This window comes from Lissotriton helveticus, chromosome 7, assembly GCF_964261635.1.
Source record: "Lissotriton helveticus chromosome 7, aLisHel1.1, whole genome shotgun sequence".
In the NCBI taxonomy this organism is placed as follows: domain Eukaryota; kingdom Metazoa; phylum Chordata; class Amphibia; order Caudata; family Salamandridae; genus Lissotriton; species Lissotriton helveticus.
Window position 1 is genome coordinate 677,500,638 of NC_136068.1, and position 21,387 is coordinate 677,522,024.

Sequence of the window (21,387 nt, forward strand, 5' to 3'; positions counted from 1 at the left end):
CGACTGCCACCACTACCACCACCATTACCACTACCACCACTGCCATTACCACCATTATCATTCCCACTCAATTAAACAGAACCCAATTCCCGTGCCCATACTAACAGGAATGAATGGCGGACAGCCGTGACAATGTTGGCGATTGTTTCAACATCAACGTAGTCATAGTGCAACGCTTCAGGCACAGTCTGAGCCCCAGTCTCAGCCAGAAGGAGCCCCAGCCAGCGTCCCATCTCCTCCGAAGAACTGGCCTACAGGAAGGAAAGAACACACAAGGTCAATGTTAGTACAGGCACAGCAGCTTAGTAAGGCCCACTAAAGATCTGGAATTACCACATTAAGTACAGCAGCACTAGGTTTTCAGCACTCACCAATCATCACTATTACACTTCACGCACAACGTGATTAAACTGACAACATCAACGAAGATACAAGTGATGAGTCTGTATTGGAGCTAAGAAAGAAACAAGGCCAGATGTACAAAACTTTTTTAGCGATTGTAAGACTGGTAATTTGCAAAATCATACAGGCAGCAGCCACAAGTTTTATTTTTCTATTTACCAATGCCCATGTTATGAACCAGAAAATCCTTTCTGAGTCACAAAGTGGGTTTTTGCAATCTATTTCGAACGGCAAAATAGGAGGGGGTCATGTAAGAGGCATACCTTCCGAACGGTGAGTTGCAATGGTGTATATGTATGGTTTGCAACTGCAATTGTGGTCGCAAACTTTTTATTATTTACTGTCACCTCAAAGGATGTGGTAACTGATTTGCAAAGGAGAACGTGTCCCCTGCAGACACCTTCCCCTTTGTGAATCCTATCAAGCAACCTCAGAGGGAACAGGCAGGGGTCCAGGGAGTTATCAATGCTTGTTCAGAAAATCAGCATACATACAGATCCCAGCACTAAATGGCAGAAATATACCCAGCAATCAAATCTATAACAGATTTATATGTAGACCATCATTTATCAGTAAATATATTTCTCTTCAGTCTGCCCAATATCTGCCTGTACCCACCCCTTCCACATTACTGTTGCTTTCTCTTTTTGTACCTTCCCACCAACCATCTCCCTTCCTTCCGACCCTGTCCAAATGCCATGCCTTTACACATCCATCTACACCCCTTCCTTAAAATGTCACCCTCCTTTCTTTGAACCTTTCCACACTTCATTTTCTAAACCTCACCGCTTTACCTTATGTTATGATTTTACCGACATAAAATAAGTCTCACTCAAATAGGTAGTATGTTTCTCCGATTAGAGGGCATTCAAAGCTTGGGGGCAGTAGGGTAACATAAAATGACAGGGCGGCCTAATAAAATGTGGTGGGGTGTCTCCAATATTTCTGCATCTTACACACATACCTATGTCTTTAGTTAAATTGGGGCCCCAAGAAAGCTGTCTTCCTCCCTTGATAGTGAGATTTATGTTACGCCAATGTTGCTTGGCACCAAACATTTATTTTATTTGGTCATTTGATATCGTGCACAACTCACTCCCGGAGGAGTATCTCAGCGCTACACTACACGAGAAGAGAAATGGAGGGTATCTAAAACAACCAAGTCTTAAACCCCTTCTTAAAGGAGGGAACATCTGGGCAAGAGCGAAGGCTAAGCAGGAGTTTATTCCAGTGACAAGGAGCTGTGTAAGAGAATGATCTGCCCATATATCTTGAAGTAAGGGTACAAGGAACATCCGCAATGTTCAAATGTAATCATCCCGGAACTGCAGGCACTGCTCTCCTGACAGACTTATAATCACTATATCACTGGCATACCCACATATTCACACAAGGACTGCAGGCTCCTGTGCATTGAAACCCTGTGAAATCCCTTATAGTCTGCTGACCTCTACCCTCACCTATGAGAACAGGTGAGAGTGTAGTACAGGCCCGTATACTATGCGGGGTATTGCATTCCCTTGTGTACCACAGGTTCTTATAGCAACCAAGGGCAGCAGGCCCTTAGTTGTGGCCCTGTATTCACCAGGATTGTGCAGAACCTGACACCACAGATTTGTCAAACGGATCCAATGCTGAGACCAGACAGGCATCACAAAATTTGCTTACGCTGCAATGGGATACCTGCCTCCAAAGCCGACACCTCCTGTCCGTTCCTCAGGATGCGTAGTGCAAATGGGTGTTTGGGTCCGAGGCCAGGTTTCACCTCGCAGCCCCGGAGCACCACAGCATTCACGTGGGTCCTCAGATCATTCCGGTCCTTGTGGAAGTAGAGTGTGTGACCTTTCAAGCGGCACCATCGCTCTTTCCAGCAGCGATTCACCAGCACGTTGAGGTACCCTGTGGAAGCAGTATGTGGAGAGACAAGAGCCATGACAATGACATGTGGAGGGCTTCTGAACATACACTATGAAGAAAAGGGTCTACTAGAACCAACCGTGTAAGGGCATCAATCACCCCATCTGGACTGCGCAAGGATGATACCATCTCTACAGAGCCGAGATCACCTCAAACACCACAATGGGACCTCAAAGGGCAAAGATAATCTGGGCCTACTACTAAACTATCCTAGGTATTGTTATTACCCATGGGACCCTATATTCGTCCCATTACAGTCTAGGCTTTGTTAGTTCCTCAGGGAATGTTGACCCTTCTATTGGTCTATTGGTCTATCGGGGATGAGAGATTAATTTATGATCAGACCAATATGACATTAGAGCAAACTAAAGGTTCTCAGAATATAACAAACAATATGAATTGCATACAAAATCAAACTTATAAATAATATACCAAATGAACTGCATACAAAATGACATGTAAAAATCAGGCAAAATATAAAATAAACACTTACTCAGGGTCTATTTCCAAAGAGCAAAATGTTTCTTCACTTGTTGATAACCCTCCAGAAAAGAAGCCTTTCAGTTTTCGCAGGTATCAGCTGCAAACCTATGCCAGTTTTGAGAACTAAAGCCAAGAAAGACTATTTTAAGGCCCTCTGGTCTGATTCAAGGTTAGGTGCCAAAGTAAACGCCTTCAGTTTCTGGAGGAAATTATCAACCGGTGGAAAATCCGAATGTCTAATTTTATCTACGATACCATCCCTAGCAATACCGAAATATACCTTTACTTCCTGAAATTTTAGGATTTCCTATTATTACCTAACTCTAAATAAAGTCCTTATGGCCTCATTCCGAATTTGGCAGGGAGGTGCAGCTAGCGGAAAGAGGCAGGCATCCTTCCCACCATATTTAGAGTGCTAATGACATCTAAGACTCTTAATATAGCAGAGGGTATATTCGGATGTCCCACTTGCGCCAGGACGCTCCTTTGCTGGAGCAGCTGTGCGCATGATAAATGCTTGTAACATAACAAAACATAACTTCAGCCCAACTCCAAATAAGGCTCACAAATTTCTTTGACTGCTTGAGAAGCAGATATTTTTCAATTAGAAATAAAAGGGAATGGCATCATGTAAGAAGACAACATAATTGCACAGTTATGCCTTATACAGTGATGGCGAAGGTCACTGAGTAGCTTCATTGGACGTTTGCGGGTAAATATGTGCATTGGACTAGCATCTCATTGTACAGGTGCAACTCCAGGCACGTTGAAATTTACCAGGCACAAACACCACGATGGGATCCTGATTTTGTTGCTCAAACATGCTGAAAATGCACTGCGTTGATGGGTCTTACACACGTACTTGTGTTAGGCATCAGGCATGTGCACCATCGTTGTTTTTTGTTTGTTTAATATAGCACAAACTTGACCCGAAGGTATAAGAGCGCTTTCCATGAGCACCAGTTGAGTTACAAACAGACACATTCATTTTGTTAGGCTCGGGAGATTAATGAATTTGCCCAGAATTACAGGATGTTGAGTGTCCCTGCCGAGACTCAAAACCTGTCCCCCAGCTTCGGGGTCAACCCCTCTAGCAGCTAGGGATTCGGGATTGTCCTCCTTTCATTCACCAAGAACATTTTCATCAAATCTTGAATTCGGCACACTCACCTAACACAGGAACAAACCCGTTCACACTACTAGATGTAGACCTTAGCGAGCCAAGTGAGACTCTGGGCCGCAACGGAAAACCTTTGACCATTTGCAAAGTTATTTCTGGGCTACGGAGAGCGATGCAATACCATACCAATGGCGGCAGACTGTGTGCTATACAAATGCTGATAACATAACCATAAACAGACAAACTTATGTTAAGTTATCTTAGGACAATTTGACACTTGCACTACGGGGGTTTCAACGCAGTCTTCTGGCGATCTGCTGGACAGCAACAAGTAGGGCAGCTCTTACCGAAGCAAGAGGAGCAGCATTCAATGGAGCAGCTGGTGCAGTGGCACCGAGGCCAGGGGTGAAGTGGGCCCACTGCACCCCAAATGCAATACCAAACTAAAATATTTTATTTGCTTGCATTAGGGCCAATGGCACCCTTTCTATGCCATTGGGCCTCGGAAGGGGCAGTCTGGATAGCACTAAAGGCAGAGGTCACTGTTCACCAAACAAGGTCAGAAATGAAGAAATGAGGGGAAGCTTATAGGCAAGGCTTGACAAAATAGTTTATAGGTGTTCAACTCATATGGTAGCTGTTGATGATTGTGATAAATTCTCACAGAGCTCTGAAATTAATGTTAGAATAAATACAATAATCACGCTAAACAACCAGAAATTAACTACAATTGAGTTGAGACGTCTTAGCATGCTTACACTGTGACATTTCAAGGAGGGTAGCAGTCAGATCCAACGGGCCGCACTGCATGACGGGTAATGGATGGGGCTGGGAGACAGGTGGAGCGCTGAACTCTTGATATATACACTTTGCACAGAGGCGTTTTACAAAAGGTGTCTGGGAAATGTCCTGGCACGCGCGGAGCAGGTCCTGGGCCCCAGTATTCATAACAATGCAGATCGGCCACACACAGGGCCCAGCGCCTGCGTGTCTGCCTGACCCAGACACCGCCATTTTAGGGATGACTTGGCACTGGGCCAGACGGTGCATTCTAAAGATGGAGTGAACACGGTAATGTGTGACCGAAGGGGAAACGTGGAGGTAAATGGATGCGAGAAGAAGAGGCGGAGGAGGAAAGGGAGAACAGAAGAGTAAAGAAGAAGGAACGAAGAGGTACAGGGGAAGCAAAGGGGAAAAGAGAAAGAGAGAGAGATGGGTACCAAAGGTCACGAGTAGAGAAACAGTGATGGAAGGGAAGGAGAGACACATGGGATGGGAGACGATGGAAAATGAAGAAAAGAGTAGTGGAAGTAGGGAGATAAAATGGGGAGTAAGGATACGAGGGGAGGGGAGGTGGGAGTAAGGTAAGAATCAGAAGGAAAGGAGGGAAGGTGAAGGAAGAAAGGTTAGGAAGTGGAAAGGAAAAGAACAAGCTAAGGAGAAGGAAAAACAGTTAGAAGAGGAAAAGGTAAGGAAAGATGAATATAAAAAAGGAGAGCACAGAAAAGTAGGCGTGGGAGGCATGCTTGGTGTCTCTTTTTGTTCAGTCCTCTTCATGCTCTGAGCTCGTTTTAAGGCAGCATTTATGGCTTTACTAACCATCAGGAAAAGGAGGTGATGGAAGGGCGATTGAGAATGAGGGAGGGGAGGCACAAATGAGAGATAAAGGAGTGAATTATTGGCAGAAATATGAGTAAAAAAACAAAAAAGGAATTGAGAGGAGTGGGGAAAGCAGGAATGGACAATAAAGGGGCAAATGAAGGAGAACAAATTAATAGAAAGTGAGAATGTAGGAGAGTAGATCGCATGTGGGACAATGGAGAGAGGAGAGTAATAAGAAAAGGAGGGGATAACAGGAAGGAGGGAAAGAGAGATGAGAGAAGTAATGGAAATAGGGCAAGAGGAAAGAAGCGTAAACAGGAGAATGGAATTAACAAGCACAGGATTGTGTACAAAGTCATGAAAGGGGGTAGGAAAAGGGGAAATAATGCAAACCACAGGTAGGAAGAAGAGACAGAATAAAGAAGAAAGGAATGGCATGGTGGAGAGAGTGGAGAAAGAAAGGAGCAGGAGCAAAATAGAGAGGAGAAGATTGTGGGAAACAGTGCATTACTCTCATTCTGGAACCCTTGAAGTGAGTGATCACCCTTTACCATGCAGGTGACACAGACGCGTCACGCCTCAGCTGGACTGACCATAAACCCCAATTTCAGGTGGTAACAGGTTAAGCATGAAAGCCAGTGGGTGCTGTCACTCCGCTGGATGTCCCGCCCATTTGGATCTTCACTGTGACTGACAGATAATGACATGCGAGCAAGCAGAATGTGGTTGCCCCACAGTAGGCCTTCATGAGCACTATCACTACTGCAGCACCTTGCTTTTTTTCACCATGCAAAACCAGTTAGCTTCCTAACTGGGCTCACTCGTGTTCTTTGTCCTTTGACTGACCACCAGAACACTACTGGCCCCTTTAGCTGTGCTGAGAGATTTTTGAAGTACCCATTTGGCACTTAGACTGCTTTCAGCCTTATGTGCACCCTGTCCCTAGTTTGTTAAGACTGTTCTTGTTGGGAACTCAGCTACAATCTTTACAATACAGTCAGATGCCCTGCTTTTTACCCAGGGCCAAAGAGACATATGGGCAGGAGGCTTCCATATTATTAATATGGAAACAGCGCTTTTCAACATTTGTAACCTATGCCCCAGTGACCGCTTAAAAGTAAATCCAAGTATACCCAAAATTGTACAAAAACATCCACACACTTCCCAAAAGGTTAACATCGACCACAGGGATCAATGTTAACATAAAATCTAGCCTCTAGCGTGTGTGTTCTATAAAAGGTTTTGGAGTTTTATCTCAACCCTAGATGCTAGCACATGATGTTCTTATGTGTGCATCTTTATTCTCACCTCCAAAATTAAGCTACATTTAAATCGCATCATATTGTCCTTTACATTTACAGCATTGCCTTAGAATTCATTTTTTATAAGTAGTTTACTCTGTCCTGTTACTTATGCCATACGACCTCTTACAATTCAGCTCGATTTCACTACAAGTAAAGTATCAAATATCCAAAGGGAGTAACGTGTTTATCCAATTGGAGTTCCTCAATAGTGGTGGGTCTAGGACACCAGTGTTAAACAATGCTACTAACCAGTGACAACTGCTGAGATATTTTTATATAATTACTGAATACCACAGGACCTCACAATCAGGCGTCACTGAGAGACACAGAACAGGAAAGGGGTCCTCAATTGATGATGGCAGGATAAGGAAAGGCAGCTGCAGGTGTGCAGTCACAGGAAGACATGGGTGATATTAGCACATGTTGCTTCAAATAGCATTCTACTGAATACTTTTTGCAGGTGGTGGGCATCAGCACCCTTGTTTGGGGACTGGGACATATTTTTCATCAGCAGAAATTGACCCAGAGCAAGAAAGAAGCGTGTTGAATAAAGAAGAAAGAACACAGACGTGAAAGATAGGAAACAAGTGACAAAAAGAGGATGCAGGGGGAATCTGGAACAAGCATTTGCAATGCAATAGGTCTTGCATTTGCGAGAGTGTATATTGGCATTCTAAATGACAATGCCTTTTATTGATCTGTTTTGATAATTAACACATAAATAAAAGGCATTGTCATTTACAATGCGAGTAGGTCAAATTTTTGTAACTACGAGACCTCGGTCGCCATTGTCCCAGGCTGCTTGGAAAGTGAAAGTGCGCATGGCACGTTGAAAGTTGCAGGAAAGTATGTCATGCCTGCAGAAGGAGAAGTGCATTAAAGAAAATAGCTCTGACAGACTAAATAAGACATACTGTGTAAGAACTGAAGTAAAAGGCCCAGTCCTCATGGGAGCTTACAAATGAAGACAAGGCGGTACTAAGGAGAGACTAACAAGCCTATTAACGAATCAGAAGCCGGCATTTACGAAGGACAATGACACAAGTCAATGAAAAATATGGGCGGAGAGTGAACTGAGCTTCATGTTCATACTCGAATACAGCATGCCTCGCAGAGCAGCGCATGCGCTGCCCAGGCTCAAACTAAAAAGTGAGAGAAACAAACTGTAGTGTGGTGGAAGAAAGACTACATAGCCTTGGTATTTGGCAACACTGATATTGAGCAGCAACAGCGGTGGCTCCCATGGGAAAGCTTGGGCTGTGTACTCATTTGGTTTACACATTATCCGGATTACTGAACTCCCCGTCCCTTCCCTCACTCCCCCTCCTTTCCTGGCCCTCTGACAGGTTGGGGTAGGGTTCTTAGCGATGGGATACCCCCGGGTGACTACGCGCTCTACAACATTTTTTAATAATAATAATAATAATTACGCCTTTGAAATGCGTGCCGGGAACTCCACCACTCTCCTATTCGCTGAGGCGAAGGATGGCAACATTAGAATGTCACCTGACTATTCACAGATAGAAGCATACTTTCAATAGTTACACTAGGTATCATTTCTAATCTTGAGCAGTGAGTATTGGAAGTGGCAGAGAAAAAGTACATGGGTGGAAAGGTAAAGAAAGCCATTCACTTCCTTCCACACCCCCTGAATGAAACCCCGTCAGTGTCCTCCTCCATTCCTTACCTACTGAGACCTGACTGGACTACAGTCGTAAAGGACACCATTCCTTGGGGAGCTGGTGACCCATCGCAGTACCCAAAGACACTGCAGTGTCCTGGCTGTCTTTGATCAGTAGTTAGTGCAGTTCATGGGTCCCTGTGGCCCCTGGGACCTAGATGTGGCACTTAGTACGCACAGTGGTTAATTTGTTACGAAAATAGGGGACAGGGCTCTGGTCAGGAGGCAGCTTGCACCAGCACATTTCTCCTGTTAGCACTGCCTAAAACAGAACCAACTACTAACCATGAAAGTGGGGAGAGGATGTGGTGTAAGGGCCAGAGCTGCTGACTTCAGAGCTGGGGAGCCAAGTTCGAGTCTCTCCAACGGCTTAACGTCCTGTTCTGGGCAAATCACTTAATCTCCCCGTACCTACCATAAATTACTGTTAATGTGTCCTTAACTGGTGCTCAAGCATGGCGCCGGAGTTGATGATTAAGTGCTGGTGCTAAGCACCCAAAACCACCGGCTCAAATTAGGCACTGGGTAGGCACACTCTTTGACATGCTCTGTCACAAAGTGCTCACACACAATGATACAACGAGGACACTCGAGTTCAACACTCCTTGGCCCACTCTGGCTCATAGTACTCCTACTCTTCAGTTCAATGCCCCCTTCTCAGATGGTCACAATTTGTAGCACGTTGCATTCTACAGCATGCACACACCTCAGCTCGCTGCAGCATTCAATACTCACAGTCAAAGGCCTACTGCAGCCCACGGGCTGACAGTCTGACTGATATCAACTCTTGTTCTTGCAGTACTCACCACAGCATGGAATGTCCTCCTCCGTGGACGATGTCTGGGTGTCCTCGGGTGATGGCTTCCTCTTTGAGAAGCTGATGATGCGGGTGATCTTCCTGCCCGCTGCACGGCTCACTGAGCCTTTGAGCTCCGCCAGCCCACTCCGCTTAACCTTAGCTGTTGTTGGATAAAGGAGAGATGTGTTTCAAATGGAGAAAAAAAATCCTCTTTTTTTCATTGATCGGCCACACATAAGTTCATAAATTGAAGTGGATAAACTGCAGAACAATGTACCAGCTATTCACTAGTGGTGGGAACCAGTCAGTATGCAATGGTAATAATAAAAATAATATGAATAACATTTTTATATGTAGAACTTGCTCCACAGACTAAAAACAACAGATTTTACTATCATCAACACAATGGTACTGATCCTATAGACTTTTGAAGGATGATAGGCTGGACCAACTGCAACAAGTTTAGCATCAGTGTCCTACAGGTTGTGTAAATGTTCCTTGAGTCTAGTGCAATAACGTACTATGATATCTCACTGCATTACAAATTAAGCATGATTAATGTCAGTGACCTTATGATTGTTATTGGCAATGGGAACCTGTAGCCTTCCGTGAAAGATGGGTAAGGCTCCATTTCACAGATATTCAATACTTCTTGTCCGGTGATGTTATGTTATTTTAATTTATAATGTGCACGAATCACCCTGGAAGGGAAGCCTTGGCGCAGCACAGATCATAAACAGAATGAAAATTACTAGGCCACAAACAGCTCTGTCTTAAGAAATTTTCTAAATTCAAAATGATCCGTACAATGACATAAGTGGAGCGGAAGCTTGTTCCAATACAGAGGGGCTAAATAAGAAAAAAATCCTGATCTAATTGAACAACTTGCTGAATGCTGGGACTTGTATTCTTGTTTCACAACAGTTGAACATCAAAGAGTAAAGTACTCGATTAGGATGGTTTGTACCCCAAGTGCACATCGGGTACCCTTACAGACCGCTTTATGTGAATAACTGTGGTACAGATACATGAATGCTGTGGTCTTACTTGTGACTGTGTATGCAAGTATGAGTATGAAGAACCTCCATGTGGCAAGTTAGTATCAGCAAAGGTCTAAGGACACATGTATGAACACATTTTCCCATAGACACAGAATGGGTAAAACCCTTTGATACATCTGGCCCTAAGAATACTATCGAAGGCAGAGAACCAAGTGAATGAGATGCTAAAACAAATAACAAGGAACATATTTATCCTTTAACTGGAGCGCATCAAGGAGTCTGCTTTGCGATTTCAAGATAACTAAAATAGACATGTAAGTGCAGGTTCATATCTGCATCGATAAAGTCTGCCTACTGGGTACCTCTGTTTTCCTACTCAAAGAAAATTGACAACAATGGACAACAGACTCTGCAAAAACCAAACACATCCTGGCTTGGCACATTAAGGATAAAGCAAATTATCATCTACTTATGTAAGCTAGCAGATAGTGTTGGAAATAAGACAGTATTTTTGGTGAGCGCCACCACAAATCATATCACGAACAAGGATCCTTTCTAAGCCCTAAACTAAAGTTAGTTGCAAAAATGTGAGAAACCAACCTTGTCTTTTTTTTAACTAGGCAATTTGACTCTCAGAAATTCCTGTGACGCAGGCGTGCATACTCACCATGCTCCCTCCTGTTCAATGTACAGTTGTCTCCGTTGACCATGCTGTCTGAATCTGAGGTCTGCTTCTCATGGGACAGTCTCTATGGTGAATAGAACAGGGTAGTGGGTAAAGAAGGGTAAAGGTAGGTAGAACGCAGACTAGAGTGTCAGATGCGGAACTAAGGGAAACATATCTGCTTTGAACTTGGATGCCAGCATCTTTCCTAAACAACTGGAAGATATGCAAGTAGTAGCTTGAATCTGTAATTGCACAGATATCCACAACTGGGCAGTGAAAGTCTCCAATGAGACCCAGGATTGGAGAAGAATTTTCCTGTCTGTAAGCTGAGAGCCCAGATGTTCTCAGTAAGCTTTTTTAGGTGGTGGTACTTGAAAACAGTGTGTGCTCAGATCACTCTTCAGACGTTGCATCATTGTACTTAGTAGCAAAACTAATCTTGTTTTTAGACACTGTTGTGGGAGATTCGTCAAGGACCAAGATATTGCTTTTGCGTGTCCCAATAAAGTAGAGAAGTGTTTGTAACACAATGGTATAGATGTCTGCTTTGCAACTGGCAGCATTGCAATGTTTTGATACCTTCGGGCGAATGTTCCTGGCATGGAATATGTATGTGTGTGAAAGATTTCTTGAACAAGTTGTCAGACATAGTGGTTTCCAACTTAAATCTGCTTTTTGGCTGATCTTTGTGAGCTTGAAAGCCAATATTACACTTATTATACTTTAACTCATAAAATAAAACATTTTAAAAGTCTTAGTAGATATATCCGCCCTTGAAAAAATCAACATCAGTCCCTTCATCTGTTAAAACATTATCTGATAACCCCCCCCCCGCTTCCGTAACAGAATACAAATTTTTGGAAGACTCAAAATCAGCTCTCGCTCCCCCTATAAGCAGGTCACTATCTGGTCTCTTATCAGATGTGAAAGGGATACACAGAACAACATATTTTATACACCCCTAGGCGGGAGGCTGATGAAAGCCTTTAACCTTGTGTCGACAGAGCTCCATTCCAGTTCCACACTCAAATGATAGCAATCATGCAATTCTTTTCAAAAGAGCCACTTGTTTCATATGGAATAAATTATAAACAAAGCTATATTTACATGACTAAAGCAAAATTACTCAAAAACGTGCCAAAGTTGTGGGTTTCCATGTCTACTATGATTTCTTCCCTAAAACCACCCATGCTTTTGAACATGATTGAAAAAACAGCAATCTTAAAATATTCTTGTGTTGCAGGTGAATTTGGGGCTAATAATTTCCTTTTGAAAAGAAAAGGCTCAAATTCAAAACCCAACAAGTTGGAATAATTATGCACGGCATGTTGCTTTACAATAGATTCATTCAGATTATTGGTATTTTTTTTGTTGTAAATTAACATTGTATTTCATTATTATGTCCTTCTGTAACACGTGGACATGTGAAAGTTGTCTTTGCCAGTAACTGCTCAGACTACTGGGCTTAGCTGTAAAGGAAGCAGTCATATTCCTGCCTCTCAGATTTTTTTCTTTTTCCAATTGGTATCACTTGCAAGCCAGACATCAGCCCCATTCATGGTAACTGCCTTAGAACACTGCCATGTAAGGACACAAGAGGGCACCAGATCTCTACAAATGGTCTTCATGATCAGGTGGAAGGTGCACTCATGACCAAATGTAATTTTGTTTGAGGTTCCGACAATCTTTCCACAAGAGCTACTTGTATACAAGACACAGAACCTATTCTTAAGCCCCGCCTCCTCCAAAGAGCTGCTAAGGCAGCAATGTAGGCTACACGCTACAGTTCCACAGCTGCCACTAAGTTGAGCTAAGTAAGAATAAGCGCAGGGTGTACTAACTCTAAGTTGTGAGCGTCTAAAACAAAAAAAACTTGAAGTGGAAGAGTAGCTTATATCATTGCACATGTAACACTCATATAGCGATCGCTCAGTCACACTCACATCACAATGAGCCTCGCCCTGACACCTTCTAATGCGTCTCCACATAAGCTGGGGAATCAAACTCAGTTGACAAAAGATGAGGTCTAAGTCGTGTTGGTTTAGGATCTGAATATAGGAAAAATTAACCTGGACGCTGCTAATTTAAATGCCATCTCCACCACTCACCAGGGTGTTGTCCTGGTCAGTTTTTTAGCTTAAAAAACTGACAATGCCTCAAACAAACGAACAAACAAACAAAAAATAGGGATCATTGGCTGCCATGAAACTACAGACGTGAACATGATATGACAGATTACACATTTTTTATGGGGCTTTATTGCATTTTATATGGCAGATTGCAGTGGCCCTGCACCAAGGTTAGAAATAATGCACTCTACTAAACAGACCTGCAGATTCCCTCCCTTATCAGGAAGGCTTACCTTGTCTAAATCCAGTTTGTACCGAAGCGCAGGTGAACTCGGAGCTTCTGTCCCGCCAAGTCCAGGGCTGCAGGGACTGCTCACCTCTCTGATCACCTGCAAAGAAAACATCTTTGGTCATACACGGGTTGTAAACACAGCAAAAGCGTCTGCTCTGGGCCTGAAGAACAGGGCATCAGATCTGGGTACCAGGTGTAAGATGGCCAGGCAGGGCCATCCTTTTGTAAAATAACAAATGGATGAGGAAGCCCAGGTCTTTCCGAACAGCAGCGCAAGAAGGCAGGTTCACTACTTGGTTTCCCAATTTTCTGTCCTGTTTATGACTTAATGCAGCACACTGCTGTCGACTTACCAGTGGTTTCTGAAGTGTGATTTAGAACCATCCTGTTCGAGTGAAGAAAACTGATAACAAGCATTAGAAATGCAATCGGGCTCGGATTTATTTGAGTTTGAGCTAATGGCATTGTAAATGCCAATGTATTGTTGCTATGTGTTATGGAGTGTGTTCATGTGGTGTGTACTGCCAGTGATCTCCTTGTGAGTGTGAGAATATTGCACCACTTGCCTGTGATGTCCTTCTTGTGAGTGTGAGAAGCTTGCAAATCTGCTGCCTGTGGTCTCCTTGTGAGTGTAAGAAGCTTGCACTGCTGCTGCCTGTGATGTCGTTCTTGTGAGTGGGAGAAGATTGCACCTCAGCTGCCTGTGGTCTCCTTGTGAGTGTATGCACTGTCATCGCTAGCCTGTAGATATGCACTGTCATCGCTAGCCTGTAGATATGCATTGGCTTCACTAGCCTGTAGATATGCACCATCATCGCTAGCCTGTAGATATGCACGGTCATCGCTAGCCTGTAGATATGCGCTGTCATTGCTATCCTGTAGATATGTGCTGTCGTCGCTAGCCTGTAGATATGCATTATCATCGCTAGCCTGTAGATATGCACTGTCATCGCTAGCCTGTAGATATGCTCTGTCATCGCTAGCCTGTAGATATGCACTGTCATCGCTAGCCTGTAGATATGCATTGGCTTCACTAGCCTGTAGATATGCACTGTCATCGCTAGCCTGTAGATATGCATTGGCTTCACTAGCCTGTAGATATGCGCTGTCATTGCTATCCTGTAGATATGCGCTGTCATCGCTAGCCTGTAGATATGCATTATCATCGCTAGCCTGTAGATATGCACTGTCATCGCTATCCTGTAGATATGCACTGTCATCGCTAGCCTGTAGATATGCTCTGTCATCACTAGCCTGTAGCTATGCACTGTCATCGCTAGCCTGTAGATATGCTCTGTCATCGCTAGCCTGTAGATATGCATTGTCATCGCTAGCCTGTAGATATGCACTGTCATTGCTAGCCTGTAGATATGCACTGTCATCGCTAGCCTGTAGATATGCTCTGTCATCGCTAGCCTGTAGATATGCACTGTCATCGCTAGCCTGTAGATATGCATTGGCTTCACTAGCCTGTAGATATGCACTGTCATCGCTAGCCTGTAGATATGCACTGTCATCGCTAGCCTGTAGATATGCACTGTCATCGCTAGCCTGTAGATATGCACTGTCATCGCTAGCCTGTAGATATGCATTGGCTTCACTAGCCTGTAGATATGCACTGTCATCGCTAGCCTGTAGATATGCTCTGTCATCGCTAGCCTGTAGATATGCACTGTCATCGCTAGCCTGTAGATATGCATTGGCTTCACAAGCCTTTAGATATGCACTGTCATCGCTAGCCTGTAGATATGCTCTGTCATCGCTAGCCTGTAGATATGCATTGTCATCGCTAGCCTGTAGATATGCACTGTTATCGCTAGCCTGTAGATATGCACTGTCATCGGTAGCCTGTAGATATGAAGTGTCATCACTGGCCTGTAATTATGCACTGTCATTGCTAGCCTATATGCACTGTCATCGCTAGCCTGTAGATATGCATTGTCATCGCTAGCCCATAAATATGCATTGTCATCACTAGCCTGTAGGTGTGTACTGTCATCGCTAGCCTGATGATATGCACTGTCATCGCTAGCCTGTAGATATGCACTGTCATCGCTAGCCTGTAGATATGCATTGGCTTCACTAGCCTGTAGATATGCACTGTCATCGCTAGCCTGTAGATATGCGCTGTCATCGCTAGCCTGTAGATATGCTCTGTCATCGCTAGCCTGTAGATATGCACTGTCATCGCTAGCCTGTAGATATGCATTGGCTTTACTAGCCTGTAGATATGCACCGTCATCCCTAGCCTGTAGATATGCACTGTCATCGCTAGCCTGTAGATATGCGCTGTCATTGCTATCCTGTAGATATGCGCTGTCATCGCTAGCCTGTAGATATGCATTATCATCGCTAGCCTGTAGATATGCACTGTCATCGCTAGCCTGTAGATATGCACTGTCATCGCTAGCCTGTAGATATGCTCTGTCATCGCTAGCCTGTAGATATGCATTGTCATCGCTAGCCTGTAGATATGCATTGGCTTCACTAGCCTGTAGATATGCACTGTCATCGCTAGCCTGTAGATATGCATTGGCTTCACTAGCCTGTAGATATGCGCTGTCATTGCTATCCTGTAGATATGCGCTGTCATCGCTAGCCTGTAGATATGCATTATCATCGCTAGCCTGTAGATATGCATCGTCATCGCTAGCCTGTAGATATGCACTGTCATCGCTAGCCTGTAGATATGCGCTGTCATTGCTATCCTGTAGATATGCTCTGTCATCGCTAGCCTGTAGATATGCACTGTCATCGCTAGCCTGTAGATATGCATTGGCTTCACAAGCCTGTAGATATGCACTGTCATCGCTAGCCTGTAGATATGCTCTGTCATCGCTAGCCTGTAGATATGCACTGTCATCGCTAGCCTGTAGATATGCATTGGCTTCACTAGCCTGTAGATATGCACTGTCATCGCTAGCCTGTAGATATGCATTGGCTTCACTAGCCTGTAGATATGCGCTGTCATTGCTATCCTGTAGATATGCGCTGTCATCGCTAGCCTGTAGATATGCATTATCATCGCTAGCCTGTAGATATGCGCTGTCATCGCTAGCCTGTAGATATGCTCTGTCATCGCTAGCCTGTAGATATGCACCGTCATCCCTAGCCTGTAGATATGCACTGTCATAGCTAGCCTGTAGATATGCGCTGTCATTGCTATCCTGTAGATATGCTCTGTTATCGCTAGCCTGTAGATATGCATTGGCTTCACAAGCCTGTAGATATGCACTGTCATCGCTAGCCTGTAGATATGCTCTGTCATCGCTAGCCTGTAGATATGCACTGTCATCGCTAGCCTGTAGATATGCATTGGCTTCACTAGCCTGTAGATATGCACTGTCATCGCTAGCCTGTAGATATGCATTGGCTTCACTAGCCTGTAGATATGCGCTGTCATTGCTATCCTGTAGATATGCGCTGTCATCGCTAGCCTGTAGATATGCATTATCATCGCTAGCCTGTAGATATGCACTGTCATCGCTAGCCTGTAGATATGCACTGTCATCGCTAGCCTGTAGATATGCTCTGTCATCGCTAGCTTGTAGATATGCACTGTCATCGCTAGCCTGTAGATATGCATTGGCTTCACTAGCCTGTAGATATGCACTGTCATCGCTGTCAACGCTAGCCTGTAGATATGCATTGGCTTCACTAGCCTGTAGATATGCACCGTCATCGCTAGCCTGTAGATATGCACTGTCATCGCTAGCCTGTAGATATGCACTGTCATTACTATCCTGTAGATATGCATTATCATCGCTAGCCTGTAGATATGCACTGTCATCGCTAGCCTGTAGATATGCTCTGTCATCGCTAGCCTGTAGATATGCATTGGCTTCACTAGCCTGTAGATATGCATTGTCATCGCTAGCCTGTAGATATGCATTGGCTTCACTAGCCTGTAGATATGCACTGTCATCGCTAGCCTGTAGATATGCATTGGCTTCACTAGCCTGTAGATATGCGCTGTCATTGCTATGCTGTAGATATGCGCTGTCATCGCTAGCCTGTAGATATGCATTATCATCGCTAGCCTGTAGATATGCACTGTCATCGCTATCCTGTAGATATGCACTGTCATCGCTAGCCTGTAGATATGCTCTGTCATCGCTAGCCTGTAGATATGCACTGTCATCGCTAGCCTGTAGATATGCATTGGCTTCACTAGCCTGTAGATATGCACTGTCATCGCTAGCCTGTAGATATGCTCTGTCATCGCTAGCCTGTAGATATGCACTGTCATCGCTAGCCTGTAGCGATAACCTGTAGCGATCGCTAGCCTGTAGCGCCTATAACAACAGCGCTGACTACTAGCGCGACCAATTGAACCCTAACCTCTGAGGCGGAAGCCGGAGGAGAAACTCGCTACTTTTTTAAAATTGTTGATCCTCTGTGTTTGTTTATTTTAAAACTTATATTCTCACCTCTGCTCTCTTCTGGGCTAAAGCGCCTAGCAGGCTCAATCACAATTCAGCGGAATTAGCGCTGTTTTGGGACATTGTTGTTCAGGGACGCCATCGCTGCACACGCGAGGCCACGCCCACCTGACATGCCACGCCCACACCCTCTCACCCTAAATGTGCCTCCCACGCAAGCGCAGCGGACGAGCGCAGCGGGAGCGCCGTTTGCGCGCCTAAGGCAAGCCCGTCTGGGCCCGTCCGGGCCCGGACGGACCCGGGCCCAGGGACTCTGCCAGACTCACCCCCTAGTCGCCTGATGTATTCAGCAGACACGCCTCGGGACCTCCGACCTGAAAAAAGCCTAGGTTGTCTCTACACTCACGACGTAGGTAAACCCTTTACAAGCTGTACGCGCTGTGATGCAGCCACTCAGATCCCAGTCAATTCCAGACTACAACTCGGTCTTCTCAACTGTCGCTCCCTCCCCAAGCACGCACTCGAAATCAATGGGCTGATCCAAGACCAAGGCTTGGATGCATTGTTTTTAACAGAAACTTGGCTTTCTGATAGCACTGACGCGGACATTGTCATCGCCCTTCCCCCAGGCTATCTCATTCAAACCCGCCACAGACCCAGAGGTAGAGGAGGTGGGTTGGCCATAATCTACCGCGATCACCTCAGCTGTAGAATCAACGACGCCAATATTGAAGACGCAGAAAGCTGCCACTTCTCCCTCCTAACCTCCCCGACGCACTCCATCTCGGGACTGCTTATTTACCGTCCCCCGGGTACTCTTGGGAAATTCCTTAACGCAGTTACCGAAACGACCGCTCAATTGGCCGCCTCTGTTTCTAACTTTCTTATTGTAGGTGACCTTAACCTCCATTTTACAGATCCCGCTGACCGGTCTGCCTCCGACCTACTAGTGGACCTTATGTCACTCAACATTCGATTGGTGAATAATGAGCCCACCCACGATAAGGGACACCTTTTAGATCCCGTCCTTACTAACGACGTCAATATCACCACGAGTCCTTCTTTGCCACTGCCATGGACCGATCATTTTTTAGTCCCCATTTCCTGGAAGTCTCCTACTTGCATCACCCAGTCCGCGAAAATCAAAGTCACCGACAGACGTTGGCATAAACTCCTACCATCCGAATGGTCCGCCATTCTTTCTAACTCCATCCCATTGTTTTCCCCTGATGCTACTACTGCCGACAAACAATTCAGCTCCTGGATCACATCCTCTTTGGATACACTCCTCCCCAAAACCACCACCCTCAAACACACCAAACGAATACCACCGGCCCCGTGGTATACTCCAGAGCTCAAGTCGCTTCGGCAGAACTGCAAAAGAGCTGAACGTTCCTGGAGGATGGAGAAGTCTAATACTAATAAGGATGCCTATCTCACCTCTTTATCAGTATATAAATCTTCCATCAGTAAGACAAAAAGCCTATTCTTTCAGGAAAGAATTGAAAAAGCCGCCTGCTCTAGTAAAGAAACCTATACCATCCTGAAGGACCTTCTCAATGTCCCCGATCCCACCCCGAGAAACCCCTCAGACCCCAAAACAGACCAGGAAAAATGCCATCAGCTCGCCAGCTTTTTCCAAGAAAAAATTCAAAAAATCCTGAACTCCATCCCTCCCTCTAATCCAAGCGACACTGGCGATCCTCTCGACACTTCGATCTCCCCTAATCTTACTTCTTGGGGGCAAATAACTATCGAAGAAGTCGAGAACACGCTAAAAACCATCAAAAGCGGATCCCCTAGGGACCCTGCACCGCTGCGGATCCTCAAGGAAGTAGCCCCCATCATCATCCCCCCCCTCACCCATCTGATTAACGCGTCTTTTCAACAGGGACTCGTCCCCCCTAGTTGGAAAGCGGCAGTTGTTAAAGCGCTCCTAAAGAAACCCTCCTTGGACCCAGCGGAATTGGCTAATTATAGACCAATATCCCTCCTCCCTGGGACCAGCAAGATCGCCGAGAAACTGGTGAACAAGAAACTTTCCCAGTTTCTGGAATCGAATAATCTGCTAAAAAATTCGCAGACTGGTTTTCGTCCAGGACAGGGCACTGACATCGCCCTCCTGGCGGCGGTGGAGGAGGCCAGGGCACTCTTAGACGAAGGAGGATCAGTGGCAGTGATCCTCCTCGACCTGAGTGCGGCCTTCGACACCGTCAACCACCAACTCCTGATCAAACGGCTCAAAAAGGTAGGAGTAGTAGGTACTGCTCTATCCTGGCTTTCCTCCTTTCTGGCCCAACGCTCCTTTCAGATTTGGGAAAATAACACCTGCTCCTCCGAAACACCCCTCCAATGTGGGGTGCCCCAGGGCTCCTCCCTGAGCCCCACATTGTTTAACATTTACATGGCTCCATTGGAGGAGGTCGTCACCCCGTTCGGAGTGAGCATCGTCAGTTATGCGGACGACACACAACTAGTCGTCTCCCTATCCCACCCTAGTAAACAACCGGCGGACTTATTCAACTGCTTGACGCAGATACAAGGGTGGATGAATAACTCAGATTTAAAGCTGAATGGATCAAAGACGGATATCCTCCTTCTGGGTCAGAAAGGACTCACCTTCCCCCTGGACACCTGGCCACCCTGTCTGGGTCCTCCCCCAGACCCAAAACAGGAAGTAAAAAGCCTGGGAGTATGGATCGAAACTAATCTTTCATTCACCACGCAGGCCAAAAAAGTAGCCGGTATCTGCTTCGGACTACTGAAATCTATGAGAAAGATCCTGCCCCTACTTCCACCCATATCACAAAGACTTCTTATCCAAGGCCTCATACTTTCCAGGCTCGACTATAGTAATGCAATCTACCTGGGCGCACCCGAAGCAACCTTAAATAAACTTCAGAAAATCCAGAATGCGGCGGCCCGGATCCTCACCAATACCCCGGCCAGAGCTTCAGCCAAACCTGCTCTGAAGCTCCTTCACTGGCTCCCAGTGAGGGAACGTGTGATTTTCAAAGTCCTATGCCTAGCGCATAAGCTACTGCAGAATCAAGGCCCTCCTATTCTTAGGAAATTCATAAAACCTTATAAAGCCCCAAGATCCCTTCGTTCAGACAATGAGTCCCTTATCATCCTGCCCAGATTCAAGAAAGCCCGCTCGGGCGGAAGACGCTTCTCGGTCCACACCGCACGCCTCTGGAATGCTCTTCCCCGAGACTTGAGAAAAGAACCCAACTACCTACGTTTCAGGAAACGGCTCAAAGCTCACCTGTTTCCTTAATTTTAACTCTCCCCTTCTGAAACTTGTCCTCTCCCTTCTCTGCTGCCGAACCCACAGAAGTAGGGATCTTTAGCGCTGGGATACCTTAGGGTGACTACGCGCTCTATAATTTTTTTTTAATAATAATAATAATAGATATGCATTGGCTTCACAAGCCTGTAGATATGCACTGTCATCGCTAGCCTGTAGATATGCTCTGTCATCGCTAGCCTGTAGATATGCTCTGTCATCGCTAGCCTGTAGATAAGCATTGCCATCGCTAGCCTGTAGATATGCACTGTCATCGCTAGCCTGTAGATATGCACTGTCATCGCTAGCCTGTAGATATGCTCTGTCATCGCTAGCCTGTAGATATGCACTGTCATCGCTAGCCTGTAGATATGCATTG

General features: G+C 45.3%; 1 protein-coding gene across 1 annotated transcript in view; it reads right to left on the bottom strand.

Annotated features, from left to right (window-relative positions):
- AFAP1L1 (actin filament associated protein 1 like 1) overlaps positions 1 to 21,387 on the bottom strand; it is a 142,977-nt gene that overhangs the window by 57,006 nt on the left and 64,584 nt on the right. Inside the window, exons 9-13 of the mRNA XM_078652987.1 lie at positions 13,339 to 13,434; positions 10,977 to 11,058; positions 9,316 to 9,468; positions 2,090 to 2,301; positions 106 to 251 (exon numbers count right to left, since the gene is read on the bottom strand). Of these exons, the coding sequence (XP_078509113.1) occupies positions 106 to 251; positions 2,090 to 2,301; positions 9,316 to 9,468; positions 10,977 to 11,058; positions 13,339 to 13,434 (689 nt within the window). The remainder of the gene's footprint in view (positions 1 to 105; positions 252 to 2,089; positions 2,302 to 9,315; positions 9,469 to 10,976; positions 11,059 to 13,338; positions 13,435 to 21,387) is intronic.